The 19,029-nt window shown below is 55.2% G+C and overlaps 6 protein-coding genes across 6 annotated transcripts; 2 read left to right on the forward strand and 4 right to left on the reverse strand.

Annotated features, from left to right (window-relative positions):
* Positions 1 to 1,320: 1,320 nt before the first annotated feature.
* Positions 1,321 to 6,167, reverse strand: IE81DRAFT_321371 (hypothetical protein). Its single transcript, XM_025513319.1, has 6 exons — positions 5,524 to 6,167; positions 3,087 to 5,423; positions 2,745 to 3,022; positions 2,103 to 2,673; positions 1,865 to 2,026; positions 1,321 to 1,792 (listed from the first exon to the last, which is right to left on the reverse strand). The coding sequence occupies exons 1-6, from the start codon at positions 5,833 to 5,835 to the stop codon at positions 1,529 to 1,531; spliced, it is 3,924 nt and encodes a 1,307-aa protein (XP_025371631.1). The 5' UTR covers positions 5,836 to 6,167; the 3' UTR covers positions 1,321 to 1,528.
* Positions 6,168 to 7,261: 1,094 nt separating this feature from the next.
* IE81DRAFT_282126 (hypothetical protein) lies at positions 7,262 to 7,957 on the reverse strand (the record flags this gene model as incomplete). Its single annotated transcript, XM_025511527.1, has 1 exon — positions 7,262 to 7,957. A coding segment is annotated over one exon (696 nt), but the record flags the coding sequence as incomplete, so codon positions are not given.
* A 2,668-nt stretch (positions 7,958 to 10,625) lies between these two features.
* IE81DRAFT_321374 (hypothetical protein) lies at positions 10,626 to 14,902 on the forward strand. The gene is made up of 3 exons (XM_025513320.1): positions 10,626 to 12,025; positions 12,098 to 14,493; positions 14,579 to 14,902. The coding sequence occupies exons 1-3, from the start codon at positions 11,048 to 11,050 to the stop codon at positions 14,679 to 14,681; spliced, it is 3,477 nt and encodes a 1,158-aa protein (XP_025371633.1). The 5' UTR covers positions 10,626 to 11,047; the 3' UTR covers positions 14,682 to 14,902.
* IE81DRAFT_21174 (Sm-like ribonucleo protein) lies at positions 14,892 to 16,249 on the reverse strand. The gene is made up of 5 exons (XM_025510976.1): positions 16,094 to 16,249; positions 15,754 to 15,967; positions 15,265 to 15,309; positions 15,110 to 15,158; positions 14,892 to 15,027 (listed from the first exon to the last, which is right to left on the reverse strand). The coding sequence occupies exons 1-5, from the start codon at positions 16,096 to 16,098 to the stop codon at positions 15,008 to 15,010; spliced, it is 333 nt and encodes a 110-aa protein (XP_025371634.1). The 5' UTR covers positions 16,099 to 16,249; the 3' UTR covers positions 14,892 to 15,007.
* Positions 16,250 to 16,417: 168 nt separating this feature from the next.
* Positions 16,418 to 17,655, forward strand: IE81DRAFT_21236 (chitin deacetylase Cda1). The gene has a single exon (XM_025510981.1). It carries the CDS (start codon positions 16,532 to 16,534, stop codon positions 17,540 to 17,542), a length of 1,011 nt encoding a protein of 336 aa, XP_025371635.1. The 5' UTR covers positions 16,418 to 16,531; the 3' UTR covers positions 17,543 to 17,655.
* On the reverse strand, positions 17,580 to 18,764 carry IE81DRAFT_21255 (hypothetical protein). Its single transcript, XM_025510982.1, has 2 exons — positions 17,819 to 18,764; positions 17,580 to 17,738 (listed from the first exon to the last, which is right to left on the reverse strand). The coding sequence occupies exons 1-2, from the start codon at positions 18,651 to 18,653 to the stop codon at positions 17,617 to 17,619; spliced, it is 957 nt and encodes a 318-aa protein (XP_025371636.1). The 5' UTR covers positions 18,654 to 18,764; the 3' UTR covers positions 17,580 to 17,616.
* Between the last annotated feature and the right edge of the window lie 265 nt (positions 18,765 to 19,029).

Genomic DNA, 19,029 nt, shown 5'->3' on the forward strand with positions numbered 1-19,029 from the left:
CGGTTCGGGCAGGCGGTACGGCCACGTTCATGAAAGCTCGCCGCTACCGCCACCGCCACACCCAAGCTCCAACCTTTCCTCCTCCAAGTACGAGGCTCTGACTCTTCTAGCCCTCGCGCACATCAGCATAATTGCTCCTCCTGCGCGTCCGCTCGCCCCTCTTCAAATTCATTTACAAGACCGTTTCTTGCGCAATAGAGCGTCGCACGATTGAGAATTCCGAAGCTCGATGGATGTATTCGGTGCTTTTTGTCCCGCGATGTTCGGCGGCGAGAATGGTCTCAAGTCGGCGGAAAACTCGCAGAGCGCCCCTCGTATGCGCAGTCCCGATCACAACGTTCCTTCAATGGCCATGGTCTGTTTGTCTTTACCGACATTCGCATTCTTGATTCGCGGACTCGAAGAAGGCATATTGCTCTTGTTCCTTCTGGTGCTCCATACAAACCAGTGTCTCGCTGGCTGCACGCGCTCCATCGCACCTTTGACTCTTGTATCGTGAATCACGAATGCGATTCATTACAAAGCTCGCAGAGGAAGTCCCCGCTCACCAAATGTATCGTACATACTTCCGTACCTCGTCCCGTCGCAGCCACAAGTTGGATGTGCGACTGCTGCTGCTGAATGGACATTTGTTCCCACCCTTCCTCGCCCCCTCCCTGAGGTCGCATTTGAGCCACAGCTCGCTCGCTGCCCATGGTTGTTGGTGAGACCCTGCGGCATCTCGCGAGCTTCGCTCCTGTCTGCATCTAGTCATCAAATGCAGTCGTGAGTGACTGCCTCGATGACTGCTCGGGCCCTTTGAGGTGGTCGGACGAGAACGACTCGCCGCGGATGGCGCAGAACTGAGGTCAATGAGTATAGTGGTCACAGTCTGCTGCTGAGTCACTCGTGACTGTGATTGTGACTACTGTCAGAGAGTGTGACCATCAAGTCTTGTCTTGCGCGGCTTGCGATCACCTTGCGTTTTGTGTGCGCAAAAGCCGCAGAGGCAACTGAGCTTGGCTGCGTGCGTCTCATGTTGAAATGATTCGTGAGACGTACGCATTCGCATCCATCCGTCATCGCCGTGAACCACATCTAGCGAGGGACGGTTTCGTGCATGGTACACGGCCTTGGCCACGCAGTCAAAGTCACGAGTCTTCTGATGAGCGTCAGGTGCAGCTAAGCAGCCAGCCACTCGGCCGCCGGGTGCAAAGGCAACGCTCAGACTCAGACCGCTGGTGAGTTGACCAGCCCGAAGAGACTGGCGTTGCCGGCTCAACTATTCGTGCTCGTCCATACAAGCACCGGGCAGGTTTCAGCTTGGTCAAAAGGATATACATGGCATGCAGGCTGATCGATTGCAAGGATTCTAGCGATGTAGATTGAGTGCATGCAGACGTGACACAGACGCGTGCACCAAGCGATGGCTTGCTGCCGATGAAGCATAGTTGCTCAAGGCACTCCCAGTTTGTCCAAAGGTCGAAAGACCCCACAGGCGAGGCTGCGCATCCTTCAACTCCTCGACCATGCTCCTCTAGTGCTTGGACTATCTTCTCCGTCCGACCGGAGTTGGCACATTGTTGGCAAAGGGCTTCTTGACATCGTCTACGCCATATTCGAGCGAAACTCCACCCGCATAGCAGTCTCGAGCTATTCTGGCTTGACGCTCCGTTTCCCTTACAAACGCTTCTTCGCATGCACCCCACACCCTCGTCAGCACCTCTGCAGCTTCGTCCACGGCAGGCTCCGCACTTCCAGCAGCTGCTGCAAGGGCCAGACCAGCTAGATCGTCGTCGTCCAGACCAAAGTGCTATGGGCGGGAAGGATGCAGGGATGAGCAAATTCTTGCAAGAGGCACTTGAAGCGCCCACACCAAGCTCACCTTTTGCACCCGCTTTGACAACGCTTCGATAGCCTTGCGAATGTCCTTTGCGCTGTTCTCTTTGACTAGTCGTTTGAAATTGCTTCTCGAAAAGGCGCTGTGAAGCGAGACCTCGTTGGCTGGCGTGGATCGCAGTAGAGCGTCGATACCATCGCCAAAGTCCTATGAGATCAAGCAATCTGCGTCAGGTGCTACCCGCGCTGCCAGCAGAGGACTCACACGTGCGCGAGCAACTCACCATGACTTTGCCGAGGGGCCTCCGCAGTACAGCGTTGACGTAAGCGTGCTGATGATCCTCGTAGATGGATTCAGCGCGCTTGATGAGCTGTCCGAGGGCAGAGTTGCGAACCCTTGAAGCTTCCTTGACGAAATGGTGCATATTCTCAATCAAGATGACGTGGTGATTCAGAGCCTGCTTGTCATCATCCGCAGCGCTTCCTGGCATGACCCCACCGCCCCCTCCTTCCATCTTCGCCATAGCTTGAAGCGCATCAAACATGGTCCTTGCAATCTGCTCATAGTACCCGTCAACAGCAGCGCGTATATTGAGGGTCTCGGCATTCACAAGCTGAGCTTCGATCCTCTCCACAAAGACCGGGAACACCTTGATGAAGTGCACCACCCCCTTGCGCTTCTTGACGGTAAGCTTTGTCTGCTCAATCGCTCTGATTTGCTCGCCGACGAACCTTTCCAAAAGGCCAGCTAGACGCATGTGCACCTTGGAAAGGCTACGGACCAAGAATTCGCTAGACATTTCTTCAGCGTCGATGAGCGCCCGATCGAGCGCAGCAAGGATCCCAAAAAGTTGCCTGCAAGGCGGAACATTGGGAAATGGTGAGAATTCGGAGGTTTATAGTATGCAGCAGCGGACCTCACTCACAAGCGATCGCGCTGCATTGCAAGGTCTGCGAATGCTTGCCACTCCGGCGCCAAGAAGCCAAAGATGAGTTCCAAAGCGCTCTTCATCTCTCTGAGAGGAGCGGACCCTTGCAATGTCTCAGAACCGAAGACAGCCGCAGCTCTGCGCCTGAAGTAAGGCTCGAGGTCCATATAGTCTGCGAAGGTGACTGCGTTGTCGTTGATGTGCAGCAGATCGGAAATGAAAGCTTCCTCCTTGGCGATCAGAGGCATGACCGAATGCAGAAGTCTTGCAAAAGCCTGCAAGCAGGAAATGTGAGCAAAGTCACATCCACCCAAAGGCTCGCGCACGCACGCCACTTACCTCTGCTGCGTTAGTATCGCCCATCGTATGTGTTCCTCTACCTCTATCCTTGCCTGCGCGCCTAATGGTACCGCTCCTAAGGGCAGCAGCAGTAGTGACAGACGCGGGCGATGAGAAGGTCGAATCCGCCTCCTCATCCTCGCTAGGCGTACGCATCTGCTCTTTCCAGACAGTGAAGAGCTGCACCATCTCTCTCCTGTACCTTTCGCTGGCACTCGCAAAGTAGCCTGCAGAGATCCTGGAGAATTGTGCAGAAGTGACCTCTTTAGCGTAGAGCAGTAGTCCACAATACCTGCCCAACGTGTCCTCCACTTGAGCATGGTTACGAAGGGTGGGATTCGGCGGAGAGAGTGCTGCTCGCCGAGTAGGGTCTCCAAGGATGATGTTGGTCTGCTCGTTGAACTCTTGCGTGAGGTGCTGCAGTAATCTCTTCGCGAAGCTTTCTGCCAAGCCTTCGTACTCCTCCAACCTCTCCGTCGCAGCTGCCATCATCGCTTCCGCACCTGCACCAGCTGCTCGCTCTTCCTCCGTTTTGCGAGCTTGCAACATGGCTTTGTACAGCGCAGCTGCCGCTCGTTCCACGTCTGCTATACCAGCATCATCCTGTAATCCGGCATACATGAGCGCAGCGACAGCATCGTCATCCACGTGAACAGTGGAAAGCAGTTTTTCGATCTCGTTTGCCAGCTGGCGCTGATTGGAAGTGTGAACTTGCAAACCGCGGTTTTGGGACTCGATGTGCGATATATCATCCGTCCGCGCATTGAGCTGTACCTTGAAGCCAGCAATCATGCTGTCGATCATGTCGAGCTGACCCAGTGCTTCTTCCATGTGCTGAACGACGAGGTTGACACGATCGTCGGACTCAATGATGGCGTGAATGTTCGCAGCATCAAGCGCGGCCAGCTCGTCAAGCAAGCGAGCCTCGATGACATCTGCCGTACCCTTGCCTGGCGCTCCTTGTCTCAACGCCCCAGCATGCGTGGGATCCAACATCAATCTTCCGCCGATTGCCGTCGCATTCGTGTGCTTCCACTCGAATCCCTCTAGCATCTCCTCAACGTTCAGCAATGTGGTATCTTCTTCCTCTTCCTCGCCTCCACCACCAACGACAGACACTGATCTGTCGTCAGCTTCAGCTCGAGCCGCCTGCGCTCGCTTGATGGAGTTGTTTTTCTTCTTCCTTGGAGGAGGTTTGAAAGGAGACGCATCAACATCCTCTACCTCCGCACCCCCATAAGGATCCTCCAGCTCTTCTTCCTGTTCTTCGTCACCTTCTGCGACTTCCCGCAAGCCTGTGCCAGCCAATAGCATCCTCTCATATGCTGCACCACCACGTACCGGCTCGACTGCGCTGAGACGCGCTCGAGCATCACCACCTCCAGACAGAGATGAGCCTGACGTGCTGCGTTGCTGGATGGGCCTAGGTCGGGAACGAGGAGGAGACGATGAGGGAGCTTTTTGCTCTGTTGCGTCTGTACCGTTGGGGCCAATTTGCTCGTCATTAGAGGCAGACTTTCTGAGCAGCGACGACGAAGTTGACTGAGGTACATCGGCGCGGGCACTCTGGCTGACAGTCGACTCGAGGGCGCCAGTGATTGGCGCCTTCAGCGTTTCAGAGTCGGCATCGCGCGGCTGGAGATGAGCCAAGGGACTTGGCTGCCGAGGGGCCGGACTGCGATTGGCGTTGCGATTAATGTCGCTGGGTAGAGCGTTGGTCGGAGTGCCCAGTCTACTCGAAGGGTCGGACAGCTTGATAGCAGGTACCGATGTCGACCCGTCTGACCTATCTCCGCTACGCATACTGTCAGTTCTTGTGATGGTCGGACGCCTTAGAGGATTAGGCCTGCGTGGAGCGTCGCTGGAGACGTTGCCGGTGGCGGCAACGCTATTGGAGGAGCCTGGCCTTGTATCTCGGACCTCTCTCGATCTCGGGTCGTAGAAGCCATCGGCTGTCGGTGTCCTGGCCGGTGATCTGGATGCAGTTGGAGACTCTCTGGAACGCTCCCTGTGAACATTCGTGTTCAGCGCTAGACTGGGTGCCTGCGAAGACTGAACGGCAGCGACCGGAATTGATGCTGCGGGTGCTGGTGCAGCTACGCTCGCGGGGACCAATGGCACAGGTGGCACGCCGGGAGGTGCCAAGCTAATGGTCGAAGGCTGTATGGAAGGCGTCATCTCAGGAGGGAACTCTAAGCCAGAACATGGCGGGCCATGAGGATCGTTCATGTACTTGCGCCAGATCTTGACGAGCGACTGAAGAAACACCTTTTGCTCCTTGGGCCTGTCAGTCTGCCATTGGTTTGGTCGCGACAATGTCAAGGTGAATGTGTCGGGCTGAGGCAGAGAATGTGAGGAGAGTAAGCGAGCATAGGCAGGCGTTGCACGTTGCTAGTTGGACGAGGCAGCGCGCCGCATCTCTCTGCCATCTACTCACAGCATGCACCGTGATCTCTCTCAAAGTGTTGATGTCCCAATCCTTGCCGATGCTGAAACTGCCATTCATGTTCCTCTTGGCCTTGTTAAGCGTCACCACGCCGGTTCCTCTCGCAGCTGCCAAAATGATGTACCTCGCTTTCCTCGAGCTTCCCGCACCACCGCCGCCTCCAGCCCCCTCCTCACCGACAGTCTCCCATATCTTCAAGTGGGCAATGTACTGATTGTTCGAATTTCTGGCCTTGAGAGCTGCTGTGAAGCCCTCCTTCGTGGACGGGATTCCAGCCGATTGAGGCGGGGCCAAGGTGCTCATCCTTGCGACCGTTGAAGCGGGCGGAATGCGAACTCAGTGATGCGTATAGATCACAAGAGTCTTTTGAGTCAGCATACGAAAGCGTGAATGAAGAGAGGGGAAATGATGTAGTTCGAGGGAGCTTTTGAGTCGGAGAGGCAGGCCGTTTGCAAAAGTCTGCTGCTGTTTGCATGCGCTCGATGATGGGGGCTCTCGGTGTGAGTGCAAGCAAGAGGGTCGTGAGCCGATCACTCTGTGGTCGCCAAGGTGGGCGTGCTGTTTCCGAGGGCACGAGTGGCGCCGAACGGCTTTCGCACAGCCGATGATCACAAATGTGATGACGAGAAGGTCGTGGTATGAGCAACTTAATGTTAGGCCTCGGCCGACTCAGGTCACATGGTCTGCTTTCCGGCAGGGTTACCTCACCCACTCGTCCTTGGCTCCCTGCAGCAGGCTGTGTAGGCTGCAGCGCACGACCTTACTCGCCGCGCGGCGGTGCATGGGCAGTCACGAGTCGCGGTGGCGCGTGCGCTTGACTCGTGACTGCACGCACTCACGACTATGCCCCATGGCCCGCCCTGCTGTGACCAAAGCACTCGTGACTTTGAGCCTTTCGCTATAATTTCTCGTTAGGGCTTGACAGCCTTTACGGCAACAAACTTGAGCTTTCCCATCACAGCGACTTGACAATGAGCGTGTGCTCTCCCCACCTTCGCCACACAATCTAGGCTGCCAAATGGGCAGGCTGGACAGGCACACGTCTGTGCGGACAAGTCAAGGAAGCACACACACGACTCGTGGGTTCTTCCCATGAGCAAAGAGCGTCTCGATTTCCAAGCGGCGGGCACGACATCCCAAAGATCTGTGTAGTAATGTAGAAGGTCAAAGGCTGACTCGAAATATGTAGATAGGATCCAAGTGTAATTGGGAAGGAGTGGGCGAGTCTAGTGAAAGAAGCAAAAGGAGGGTACTTTGTCTGTGGCAGACCATCCGGCTTCGGTGGAGCAGGAGGCTAGATCTGCCTCGCTAGCAGTTGCTCCTGCATCAACCTAGCCTGATGTCTTTCCAAGCTCATGGTGAATCCGAGACCCCTAACATCCTTGGAGGGGTCCTGCGCAGCGCCGTCCTCATGTGACAAGGCGGCCTGCGGTCCATTGAACGCGTACGAGGTCGCGCCTCTCGCAGGACTTTTGGGGGGTAGAACAGGCCTCTCAGAGTAATAAGGCACTTGAAGCGCTCGAGCTAGAAGACCCCGATTCCGCTGGAGGCGCATGATATCAATCTCTGATGGTCGTTCATCGATGCCTCCCACAGGCGGAGCATTAAGGTCGATAGATGCGAGCGATAAGTCTACCCCTTCTTCTGCCATGTGTCGCTTCTCGTGAGTCGCACCCGCCTCCCGATGATGCAGTTCCTCGATTTGAGCGCGTTCTTCGCTCATCTTGAGCGCGCGGATGATGTTGATGGCATTTCGTCGGACGTGAGTCATGTCCAGTCGATAAGCTCTAGGTGTAAGTCCTTTGCCGAAACTTGCATTGACGTGATTGGAACATAGCAAAGAAGCGGCGATGTTTGCGAGATGTACAAAGACGATGCTGAAGATGATGGTGTAGAGTCGTTTGAGAGCCGCCTTTTCGTAACGGTAGAGCTTGCCTTTGCATCCCGGCAGGGAGGTGCGCGGGTAGCAATTGCGGGAAAAGGTGGCTTGATGCAGAGGCGTATAATACCCGCAGCAATGCAGATTATTTTGCAACCTGAGTCGATCCAGATCGTCAAAGTAACGACTCCAAGCCATGTTTAGTTTCCTGTCCAACCTCAAATTTTCCCTCTTGTAGGATGCGTATCCGACGACCAGAATGGAGAGGAGCGTTGGCCAGAGAAGGAAAGCGTAGAGAGATAGGATGGGCCTAGAATTAAGAATCGTGCCGCTGATGCCAACGACGGAAGTGAGGACGCAGAGCATGGAGGCCAGAGTCAAAAAGATGAGAATGTCGGCGTCGACTACTGCTGTCACATCTGCCCTTTCCCAAGTCCGAGCCCAGGTCAGTAGAGAACCGACCAAGCCAGCCATGCCGTAGATGAAAAGCACTATGACGCTGACGAACAAGATCCACTTGAAACGGTTCCACTTGGCCACTCTCTCCTCAGATTGACACAAAGGTTGCCCAATGCCTGCATCTCTGCCAGTGTCACTAATGGCGCTAGAATTCTTGACCGGCTCATCCCAGCTTGAGTCCCCATCATAATCATGATCTTCGCGCTTGGCCGACAAGAAACGCAGCCCGTTCCTAGTTTCCGAGAGCTTTGACTTTGTGCTAAGCGTGCGTTGGTGTCTTCTCTCACCGTGTGGCCCATCACGGTGTACACGCGTACGATATCCATCTGCGTCAATCTCATGATCATGTTCCAACGCCGTCACGCCCAGATCTGAGCCTTGACGCCAGCTATGACCGCCAGACCAGTCTATGGTCTTTTCCTTCTCATCCTCATTCGATTTGATGCCTCCAGGGTGCGCAGCGCTCCACGCCGAATTTCGTCTAGCTTGGCCGTTTGGCGCAGATGAGCCACCCATAGCGCCGACACTGAGTCGACTGCTTCGCGCTCGACTCATATGAGCTCCTTCTGGGAATTTTTGGCTCCATCTCAGGGATTCGCCCAGATCAGCCAACGCTGAGCTTGCACTGTTTGGCAAGAGAAGAGAATTGTAGGACGCAGTCGAATTGCTCGACGCGCCCGTGCCGGTTCTTTCCATGTCAGGCGCAGAAGCAAAGGAGATCGAGAACGGGCGACTTCCAAGAGTGCTTGTAGCGTTCTGACGCTGAGGCGACAAAATCGAGCCAGATCTACTCTCTTCTCCACGTTGCAAATGCGTTGGATTTATGGAGTAATGCTTGACGCTAGGTGCTTCCGTCTTGAAGCGTCCTGCATTCGAGCTGACGTTCTGCTCTTTGTCCGGTGATGTAGTCTCGTAGATGCCTTGCTCTTCGAAGCGCTGAGTTGCTTCCCTGATAGAGGAAGGCGGCGGAGACCACATGTCCAGAGCACTGGCCAAGGAATTAGGGGATGAAGCGATGCCAGACTGTTCGAGGATGATGTTGCCTGCGTGGACAACTCGAATGGTCTGGTCAGGATCCATTTCATCCTCCGAGTCAGCATCTTCCACAAAGGCTCTCCGTGGTTCGCTCGTGCTGCGCTGATAAGGAACAGAGTGCTGCGCCTGCAAGGGCAGGTCGATTGGAGGTAGCAGCTCTGATGGTCTGGGCGAGCTCATTACCCCCTTGCCTTTGGTGTTTGCTTCGTTCGTGTCGACACCGGCACCGACGGGTCTACCCTTGAACCAACTCGACATAGCGCTACCCGTGATGATCTTTTGCGTAGCGCGCTGATCTGCTGACGAAGCAACAATCGGCGCATGACCTTCCGTGTCGGAGTTGGCAGTCGTTGCCGTGGCGGTTATTCCGAGAGCAAAGCTCCTGACCCGGCTGCCAAATGCTCTGGCAGTTTCCATGCCGATGTTACTTGGTCTTCTTTTGGCAGCATCGATGGCATCTGAGAAGCCCGGCAGGTTGGAAATGGTGGTGGCGGGTACAGGGTTGCGCTTGGTCTTGAAGCTATCGATGCTTCCCGCTTTGCGGAGGCGTTCTTTCCAATCTTTGCTGGATGAAGAGTTGCTGGAGTCGGCAGTTGGTATAGGGGGTAGGATGCGCTCGTCCGCATTCATCACGCTGCTCGAGGCAGGTGAGGCAGGACTCTCGAAAGATCTAGCCGGCACTCCAGATGGCACTCTTTTACGCATCGTCGTGGTGTTGGGGACAGAGTGAGCACTACCACCGCTCGCACGAATCGAGGACGACACGCTCCTATTGCTCTGCCTTCCAGCAGACGAAGCTGCAGAGCCCGAACCGCGCTGAGACGTAAACGGACCTTCACCCTGCGGTGTGCGAGGTGACAAGTGCGCGAGTCGAGGCGAAAGCGAGGTGCTGTGACCTTGACGCGCCTCCAATTGGGGCTCTCGAGGCGGCATCCCTGAGATTAGCTGAGGTGGGAAAATCTGGCGTGTTGGGGCAGAAATTGATGAGCGTCGAGAGCTGTGAAGTCACGCTTCATCACCTCGATCAAAAATCTGTCACGGTGGTGTGGTGAGCGTGATAGTGGAAACCGGGAAATCTTGAAAGAGGCGAAGGGCTGGTGCTCGCCTTCACCCACCAAGGCATACGAGTGGCGGGGGGCGTGGCCATGCTGAGCATCTGAGACGGCTCACCAGCATCCACCGAGGCCACACTCAGCGGATCGCTTTCCATTAAGATCACGAAGCCATGCAGCATGACCGCTACCCAAGCCCGGACGGTACGAGAAGATGCGGCATCCTCGACAAGCCTACGAGTTACGGTCTACTCTGACGCATGGCAAGATCTGAATGAGTGACGCACTGATTCTCGAGGCGTTGAGTCCGCTCAAAGGTGAGAGGTCAGGTCATCTGCTTGGACAGTCACGAGTGTTGTGCTGATGGTCGAAGGGACGATGGGGAGGCGTTGGATGTTGCTCGGCGGCCCGCGATGCATGCGCTTCGACCGAACCGTTGAACTTGGCGGGCGCGTCGTTGAGCGCAACTCGCAATCAACCCGCGAGCCGCGCTACGACTGGCAGCATCAAGAAGGATGCGTCAGAATATTCTAGAGACACGCGTCGCCACCGCGCGCTCTTTGTCTGTCTCTCTCCGCAAAGTCGTGGATAGTCACGAGTCACGCGCGCCGGCGCGGGTGTTGGTGTTTATGTCCCAATCAAGCTGTCGATGCTGCTGCATGGTGATGAGAAGCGTCGCGCGAACTCACGGCTTGCATGCTTCGAAGTTGACTTGCTCCACAACAAAGCGGAGCAGCGCGAGCAGCGGCATGGATCACAACCTCATCGTTAGCATGAAGCATCAGCCATCCGTACCGTCTGTCCTCCCTTTCTGCACAATCCGATGAGTGTGCGCTTTCGGGCGGGACAGGTACTGGCAAGTCTTTAACGCCATTTCTGCTGCTGAATTCGGCTTCGTTCGACCACCTAGCTGGCACCCTCACCCCGCTTCAACACGCTCATCATCACAATCGCAATGCAAAAGCTAGCAGCCACGCATACAAACCATCATTGATTGCTACAAAGCACTACACAATACAAGCTGGTCTCCTCTCTCTGTGCTGAGAAGCATCACGTCGGACGCCGTAGCTGAGGCTTCAGCGCTCAACGAATGGGCGATCGCTTCGCGGCGCTGGCTGGCTACGCTGGAGATGAGACGGTAGCGACGGATTACAACAGGACTGGGCCAGGAGGGCTGACCATGGCAGGGCTCGACACGACCGACGACTCGAGCATTGCTCCTGCTGCTCGCAGTAAGCCAAGCTCTTCTGCACCTCGGCCGCTCTCGCCACGCAAATCCAATGTACCCACTAACGCTCCATCTGCGATCGGAAAGCCTGTTGCGGGAGCGAGAACAGCTTCTGGCTCCAATGTCAAGGCTTCCAGAGTGCCGCTTCGCAACGATTCAGCTACCGAGCCTTCGACGCCTCAAGCTGCCATCGACAGGCGCGCCCACAAATCGCGCGTAGAGATACCCGCTACAGATCGCAAGCAGGATCCGCGCAGATTGCAAGGCATCAGGATCGTAGATGGTGAGGACTCGGTGGCGCCTTATGGCGAGGTCGACGATACTGGCATTCTGGAGGACAGCGATGCAGACTTCATTCGCGCACAGCAAGATTTATCGCGAGCCAACGAGACGTCGCTTGCGAACGGCGCGAGCCTTGAAGAGTCTGCGATCGGATTGACTGAGGCACAGGCAGAGAAAGCTCGCCGAGCAGCAGGTCTGAGCATGAAGGTAGCCACAGAGCGCAACGATCAGTTGACAAAGGAGAACAACGACTTGAAAATTGAGGTGGATCTTCTCAGGCAGCGTTACAAGCATTCGGACAATGATGTCATGCAACAATTGGTCTCCATCACTCAGGAGCACCGAAGGTTGCAAGCTCGTCTCGCGAAGCAGGATCAATTCATTCGGGAAGCGGGACCGGAATTGGCCGCATACAAGAAGCTCCAAAAGCGCATCGGCAAGGAAGACCCTGTCGCTCTCAGAGCCGAAGCGCAACGAGCTCAGGCTGAGGCTGAAGAGCATCGCTCAGCTCGCGAAGCGCTGGAAGAGGAGCTTGCGGATGTCCGCAACCAATCCGAGGTGAGCAGTAGCCAATGTGCGCCCAGAGCGAGACGCCGACTCATGTACTCATCGCGCCTCGCCACACCATAGGAAGCAAAGGCGGACCTGGAAGCGGAGAGGCAGGATCATCAGAGCGAACTATACACTCGCCAGCAAGAAATTGCCGATCTCGAAGACCAGATTGAGCAGCTCCAAGAGCGTGCAGAGACGCATGGCAGAACGAATGCCGAGGTTGAAGAAATCAGAGAGCAGCTGGATGCGCTGCAAGCCGAAAACAAGGCATTGACTATGGAGCTTGATCAGCTGCAAGCGAAGAATAGCGATCTAGAAGGGCGAGTCGATGACCTCGACGCGGAAAATGCTGACTTGGCAAAGATGGAAGGCGAGCTTCAACGCGAGCTTGACCAGGTGCAGCGACGCTTGGCCGACGTGGTCGATGAGCGCGGTGCGGATGAGCAGCACCATCAGCAGCAGATTGTCGACGAAGTTGGGGCAGCCACGCAAGCCTTGAAATTCCAGTATGAAGCCGATATCAATGCGCTCAGGGACGAGGGCAATGCGGAGAAGGTGCGCGTCGAGGAGCTCGAAGCAACGCTTGACGACTACGAGCATCGGATGGATGAGCAGCTGGAGCGCATCGAGCACCTTGAACTTGAGAACCAGAACACCGCCAAAGCGTTGGCGGAATCTGAAGCGGAGCTGGACGAGCTGCTTCGAGAGAAATCAGAGCTTGAGAGTCTCCTTGCGACCAAAGAGACCCAGCTGAACAACACCGAGTCTGCTCGGCAAGCTGCAGAGAGCTACCTCGAGGAAAAGACCCATCAGCTCCAGCAGTCTGACGCAGAATTGAGCGAGGCTGCGGGACGCCTAAGCAATGCCGAGGAAAGAATTGAGCGCCTCAGTGCGGATCTTGACGAAGCACGTCACGACACGGATGAGCTGTTGCAAAACTTTGGCGAAGAGCGCGATCGCTACGTCAGAAAGATTCAAGCTCTCAGAGAGCGTTTGGAGGATCGCGATAGACAGATCGAGGCGCTTCAAGCTCAAGCTGATACCACGCAGCACGATATGAACAATGGAGCGGAGGAGAGGGCTGTCTTGGCACATAGGGTGGAGCAGCTCGAAGAAGAGCGCGATGACCTTCGTGAAGAGACCGCCAAGCTGCACGCCAAGCTGGAGGACATGCTTTCCGATTTACGCACTGAGGAGCAAGAACGCGAAGACGAAGCTCAGAAACACGCCAACGCAATGGAAGACCTTCAAGATCAACATCGTCGTTTCGTAGACGAGAAGGAAGCGGACATCTCCTCAATCGAAGCTGAGCTTGAGTCATCCAAGAAGGCATTGCAGACGTGCAAGGCGGATCTCGAGACGTTGCAGAGCGTGTTGCGCAGCAAGGAGATGGAGAGCGACCGTCTCGGCAAGACTCACTCGACGGATCGACACTCTCTGGAGCTAGAAATTGACCGCCTCAAGAGAGACTTGACCAACTGCGAATCCGATCTGGAACGCTCCCGCAAAGATTTGGACCGCAGAGAAGATGCTCTGAGGGACAAGGAGGCGCAGCTGTCTCAACTGCACGCTGATATCAGAACGCTCAATGATAGGGTTGCGAAGGAGAGCAGCGGCAAGTCGAGCCTGGACGAGAAGCTGGAAAGCAAGGAACGCGCGATCGCTGCGATCCAAGCGGAGCTAGACGATGCTCGAGTCAGGGTTACTCAGCTCGAAGAGGAGCTCAATGACGGCGAACGTTCCATGATGCAAGATCAACAGCAAATACGCAACCAGCTCACCGAGCGCAACACTCTTTTGCTGAACGTGTACCAATTCATGGGCAAGATTCTTAGCGCTGACAGGCTCGGCGGTGCGAGCGGCCCGCGCAAGAGCGGCGCAAACGACAGCAAGCCTTTCACCAACTTTGCAGTCTTCCACGACAATTTGACGACGCGCATGCATCGCCTTTCAGATATTCAAGGATCGTTTGCTGAGCGCGTCAAGACGATCGAGGGCAAGTTTACGGAGCAGTTCAGTGCGCTGAAACGTCAACAGGACAGCAAGTTTAGGCAATTGGATCGATGCGAAGTTTCCATCAAGACGGCAAGCGACAAGTCGAACGCGTGGAGAGCTCGCATGGTGGCCAAGCAATCCGAGCTGGACTTGGCCAAAACGACCGCCGCCGAGCTTCAGACGCAATTGAGTTCCTTCAAGACCCGATCCAATTTGGCTTCGACGGGCGAGAACAGCAAAATGTCGGATCTGACCTCTAGAGCCATGATTGCGGAGAGGAAGCTGAAAAAGGCTCAGGACGACCTGCATCAGTGCAACGAACGGCTGGTGGAGGAGAAAAAGAAATCCGCAGAGGATCAGGGCAACTCGTCGGCTCAAATCAAGGAGCTCAAGATGAGGTACAAGAAGCTGGAAGAGAGGCTCAAGAGCGAACGTCAAGGAGCCAAGGAACGCGTCAGCGAGCTAGAAGCCGAGATGAAGTGAGTACTTTACAACGTGTGAGCCGCTCTTTCGGGAGTGCGTACACCTCTTTCTCACGCCTTGCACTTGGACTCGCCTGGGCAGACGCTTGAAGCAACAAGAGCTGGCAGGCACTCAGAAACGTCGTGTCAACGTCGGCAACCTTCACGATGCGCTCAAGGGCGCTGGTGCGCAGGACACTTCTTGAGGGCATCGTGTCGCTCGTGCGCAGGAGACTTTGTGCACATCTGTTCCAGTCACGTTCGCTCGGTGCATGCTCCATTCCCTACATTCTGATCTTACCAAGATACGCACCTATACTACCTGTACTTTTGATACTACCTACCTTTGATCGACACAAGTCGGCTTGCGCCCAGACTGTGGTCGCGGGACTCGGGGCCCAAGTAGACTTGTGAACTGTTTTTTTGCGCCAAGCAACCGTGTTGTGCACCTGATCTGATTTTCAGCCGAGATGTGTGGGTGACATGAACAGAGACTGGATGGAGACGCCGAGCTTCTTTGTCTGCAAACTCCTCATCCGCTGTTGCGCAGCACTACAGGGAGACGACGAAGACAATCAGTCAGCCTGGAAGAAAGGTCGGGACGATTCCGCGCAAGCATCATCCTCTGACTCACCGAGCACCACTGAATCCCCACGCAAAAAGACCTTGGAGAGGAAGCGGTCCTTCTGTCAGAACAAGCACGGATCAATGAGAAGGTGATCAGCATACATCTCGAGGCTGATGACCAGGCTCAGGGGCATGGGCTGTTCCATGGTGTCTGCTACGCACGTTGATGGGTTTCTTGTTTTTGGACTTTGGAATCTCTGTCCACATCTGGGCGCGGGGAGGCGGTGCGAGTGGGCAACCTGTCAGCAAAGATGCACAGCCGAGTCATGACAAGTCGCGGTGGAAAGCGAGGCCTTGCGATCTGCGCTTCGAGGCCTGACGAGGCACCGCGCTTTTCCCTCCTTCCGACAGAAAATGTGTGCTTCATGGATCGCCAGCTGGCTTGACCCGACCTCCGCGGCTCTACCGCTTGCATCACTGCTCGTGTGGAGTTTCGACCCGCTCCGATCACACGCAACGCATACAGCACCTGATCTGCGCCGCAGTGGTGCCTGAGACAGCAATAGAGCGTAGACAAGAGGCAGTGGTCGCCATAACTCGCAGAAAGCACGTACGCCCAGTTGCTGTGACCCTTGCTGACGGCACGCCCAAGAAGCGTGTCGCCCATGCATCCCGGCTCTCAGTAGCCGAAGCGCTCGAATTCGAACTCACCTCCTTTACATTCTCCAACACCATGTTGCTATGCCTATCGAATGCTTTCACCCTAGCCAACAATTTCCTATTGTTCCTCAAGCTGATCAAGATCTGAGTATTGTTCCTCACGCTCTGTTGCAAGACAGACAAGGGTCCTTGAGAGGTCTCGTACTCTTCCAACGCTCGGATTTGAGCTTCGTCCAGCTCCGATTTGGGAGTGTTGAGGTATTGACTGCGTGGTGGTGGCGCCGATCCCAAGGAGGAGCGATGAGGGAAGAAGAGGAATGTGTCAGCTTCGCATCGGCATACGATGCGAGCAAGGCGCGCTCGCTCAGCGCAACTGAATCTCCAGTCTCACCTCATATTGACTGTGGGCTGCTGCTGTGGAGATGTCAGCGGCGATTTAGTTGCGAACAATCTACCGATTGGTCGTGCGTGGATGCTCTCCGGCGATGAGCGGATGGGGTGGTCTGTGGAGTTGAGGGAGCCACGCAGCGGTCTGCGTCGACTCGTGAATTCTTGAGCAAGATGTGTGTGAGATCAAGGCGCGAGTTCCACTCATGGCTTACGGGCGCGCGCCGATCACGGTCGACACGTGACTTGACGCGAAGCGAAGCTTCCCACGTAGGGCAAAATTTTGATTCTGAGCGCTTCGGAACCTTACCTACATGCTTCGAGCCGTGTTCCTTCCGCCCACGATCCGCAATCAAAAATCAAGAATGAGTTGGCCAAATTTGCTGAACTGAGGAAAAAATCTGTTCAAGCATCTTGCAGGCCAAGAGTGGGCGACGCTGCGATGCAGGCACATACAAAGGATCACGGATCAAGGGATCTGCCAGGACCTTATGGCCGACACTTGCCGGATCCCAAGTGGCCCAACGGTGCGCACTTGGCCCTCTCCTTCGTCGTCAATTACGAGGAAGGCGGCGAACACACATTGCTGAACGGTGACGCCCATTCGGAGGCTTTTCTGACGGAGAATGGAGCGACGGGCACTACTCGCCCCTCGAGAACACTCGGCGTGGAGAGCGCTTACGAGTACGGATCGCACAGAGGATTCTGGAGAATATTGGATCTGTTCGAAAAGCAAGGCTTGAGCTTCACATGTTGGGCCATCGGAAGAGCTGTGGAGCTGAACCCTCAAGTCGTTGATGCTATGCAGAGCGCGGGATGCGAAGTCGCAAGTCATTCGTACAGATGGATAGATTACAATGATGTGCCCGAGGCAGAGGAGAGATCTCACGTGCACAAAACTATAGATGTGATCAGTCAAGCTTCTAAAAGCTCCACACCGCCCCTGGGATGGTATACGGGTCGTCAATCTCTGCAGACGCGAAGGATCGTCTACGAGACGTATCGTGAGAGGGGACTTGCGGATCAACTTTACGACAATGACGCATATGATGAGGATCTACCTTATTGGGTCCCTTGTCCTAGTCCAGCAGTGGCAGCAAATGCGAGTGCGCAAGAGTCGGATGCTCCTTTACTCGTCTTGCCGTACACACTCGACACGAACGATATGAAATTCGCCCAGACACCAGGCTTTGCGACGTCCGAGCATTTCTTCACCTACCTCAGAGATGCATTCGACGTTCTCTACGAAGAAGGCAAGAGTGGAAGCCCGAGGATGATGACGGTAGGACTACATTGCAGGGTCATTGGTAGACCTGGAAGGTTTGCTGGACTGCTCAGATTCATCGAATATGTCAAGAAGAAGGAAAGAGTCTGGATCACCACGCGAAGAGACATTGCCGCTCACTGGCGAACAAACCATCCGCCACCGTCTTTGCCAACGTCAGACGCCTGAATAGACGCGCGTGGTATGTGACTGTGTCCCTCGTTCATTTTTGCCCGCCACAGGATGGCGTGTATGAGCATACTTTATTCGGAGTGTAGGAGATTCGTGAGGAGATGGACGCCAGCAATTGTACCGTCGACGATCGTCACCGTCACGTTCTCATTGCGGCATGCTTGGCGTATCAAGGAAGCTCTGTCGCCCATGGCTTTGGGCCGTCATGAGGAGTCCACGTCAGTCAAGGCATTCGGTCGCCTGTGGTTTTCTGAGCCCAGACAAGGCGCTCACCGGCACATCCCAGTATGATAGCTTTCGCGCCTTTTGAAGCCAGCAATCCTGCCGCTTCAGAGACCAATCGATCTGCTTCTGTCTTCCTCTTCGGATCTTCCAACCCAGCCGCATTGACGCCCGCTGCTACAGTCCCAACAAATCTGGAGTGTCCGTGTCCGATGACGGCGCACGCACCTTCGTCGATATCATCCACCATGCTTTGCAAAGTTGTGAGAATGCCAAATTTTCCACCTGATGAGAGAGCGGAGAGGACTGCTGCTTCTAGTATGTGAAGGACTTTGAGATGCGGATGAGAGACGCGCAACATTTGAGCGAGGGGATGATTGGAGAAACAAGCGACTAGCACGGCTTGACTTTGATCGATGCTCGTATTCTTCATGCTGAGACGAACCCTCTGTTCAGGCCTTTGCTTGGGATCGCCATGAGGTGCCAGACTGTGTTCCCGAAATTGCAGAACAGACTTGTCGCATGCACTCTGTTCCACCTCTACCACGGATTCTTCTCGTAAAACCTTGAACTTTCCGTGAGCGATCTGTCGATGCACCAAATAAGCACTTGCGATTTCATCCACGAAATCATCGATCGATGGAGGTACACCAGCTTCTTTGTCCGCAGTCGCGAAAGCCAGCTGGACATCTCTCGAGATTCTGCCGCAACGATGAAGAGAGCAGAGCCTGTCGCGCATTCCCAAAGTCATTTCTAGCGAGCTGTTGGGATTGACAACGAGAATACACGGTGGTGTGACGTCCACGCTGTCGTGTTCGGCATTGTGCCGGTCCGCAACCTTGCAAGAGAGATGATCCCCTTCGTTTCTCGACGAGACGCTCATCATTGCGCACGCAAGCCGGTCTCTAGATATCGTCTTGCTCTGTTCGAAGTGTCACCTGGTCAAACTGTGTGGGGGCCAATGTGGACGAAGGAGGAGACCAAACGTTGCTGAATGGACACCTCTGCTTCACGCGAGTGTGCGGTCTCTTCTATCACGTGTTTCATGAAGCGCTTTTCAACGGTGCTGTGAATTGTCCCATCCGATCGGAGAATGCTGTGATGGTGGATGTCTAGGGCGTCTCGGATGGAGCGTGCGCACCTGACGTTCACACATCAAGTTCCAGGGGCCAAATCGCTTGCGGCCAGCGAAGAAAGCCCCCGACGAAGGTTCTGGAAATGTGACTTTGACGGAGATGTTCGGTCGAGGAGAACAAGAAGGA

This window comes from Ceraceosorus guamensis (assembly GCF_003144195.1).
Source record: "Ceraceosorus guamensis strain MCA 4658 unplaced genomic scaffold IE81scaffold_11, whole genome shotgun sequence".
Taxonomy (NCBI): Eukaryota; Fungi; Basidiomycota; class Exobasidiomycetes; order Ceraceosorales; family Ceraceosoraceae; genus Ceraceosorus; species Ceraceosorus guamensis.

Coding starts and splice junctions, on each gene's coding strand:
- IE81DRAFT_321371 (XM_025513319.1), bottom strand. CDS start 5,835: ATGAGCACCTTGGCCCCGCCTCAATCGGCTGGAATCCCGTCCACGAAG. Junction 5,424..5,523: donor GAGAGATCACGGTGCATGCT/GTGAGTAGATGG, acceptor TCTCTGCCTCAG/CCCGACACATTCACCTTGAC. Junction 2,674..2,744: donor GCAATGCAGCGCGATCGCTT/GTGAGTGAGGTC, acceptor TCCGCCTTGCAG/GCAACTTTTTGGGATCCTTG.
- IE81DRAFT_321374 (XM_025513320.1), top strand. CDS start 11,048: ATGGGCGATCGCTTCGCGGCGCTGGCTGGCTACGCTGGAGATGAGACG. Junction 12,026..12,097: donor ATGTCCGCAACCAATCCGAG/GTGAGCAGTAGC, acceptor GCCACACCATAG/GAAGCAAAGGCGGACCTGGA. Junction 14,494..14,578: donor GAGCTAGAAGCCGAGATGAA/GTGAGTACTTTA, acceptor TCGCCTGGGCAG/ACGCTTGAAGCAACAAGAGC.
- IE81DRAFT_21174 (XM_025510976.1), bottom strand. Junction 15,159..15,264: donor AAAACAAGAAACCCATCAAC/GTGCGTAGCAGA, acceptor TTCTGACAGAAG/GACCGCTTCCTCTCCAAGGT. Junction 15,028..15,109: donor TGGGGATTCAGTGGTGCTCG/GTGAGTCAGAGG, acceptor GTCTCCCTGTAG/TGCTGCGCAACAGCGGATGA.
- IE81DRAFT_21236 (XM_025510981.1), top strand. CDS start 16,532: ATGCAGGCACATACAAAGGATCACGGATCAAGGGATCTGCCAGGACCT.
- IE81DRAFT_21255 (XM_025510982.1), bottom strand. CDS start 18,653: ATGATGAGCGTCTCGTCGAGAAACGAAGGGGATCATCTCTCTTGCAAG. Junction 17,739..17,818: donor TATCATACTGGGATGTGCCG/GTGAGCGCCTTG, acceptor GACGGCCCAAAG/CCATGGGCGACAGAGCTTCC.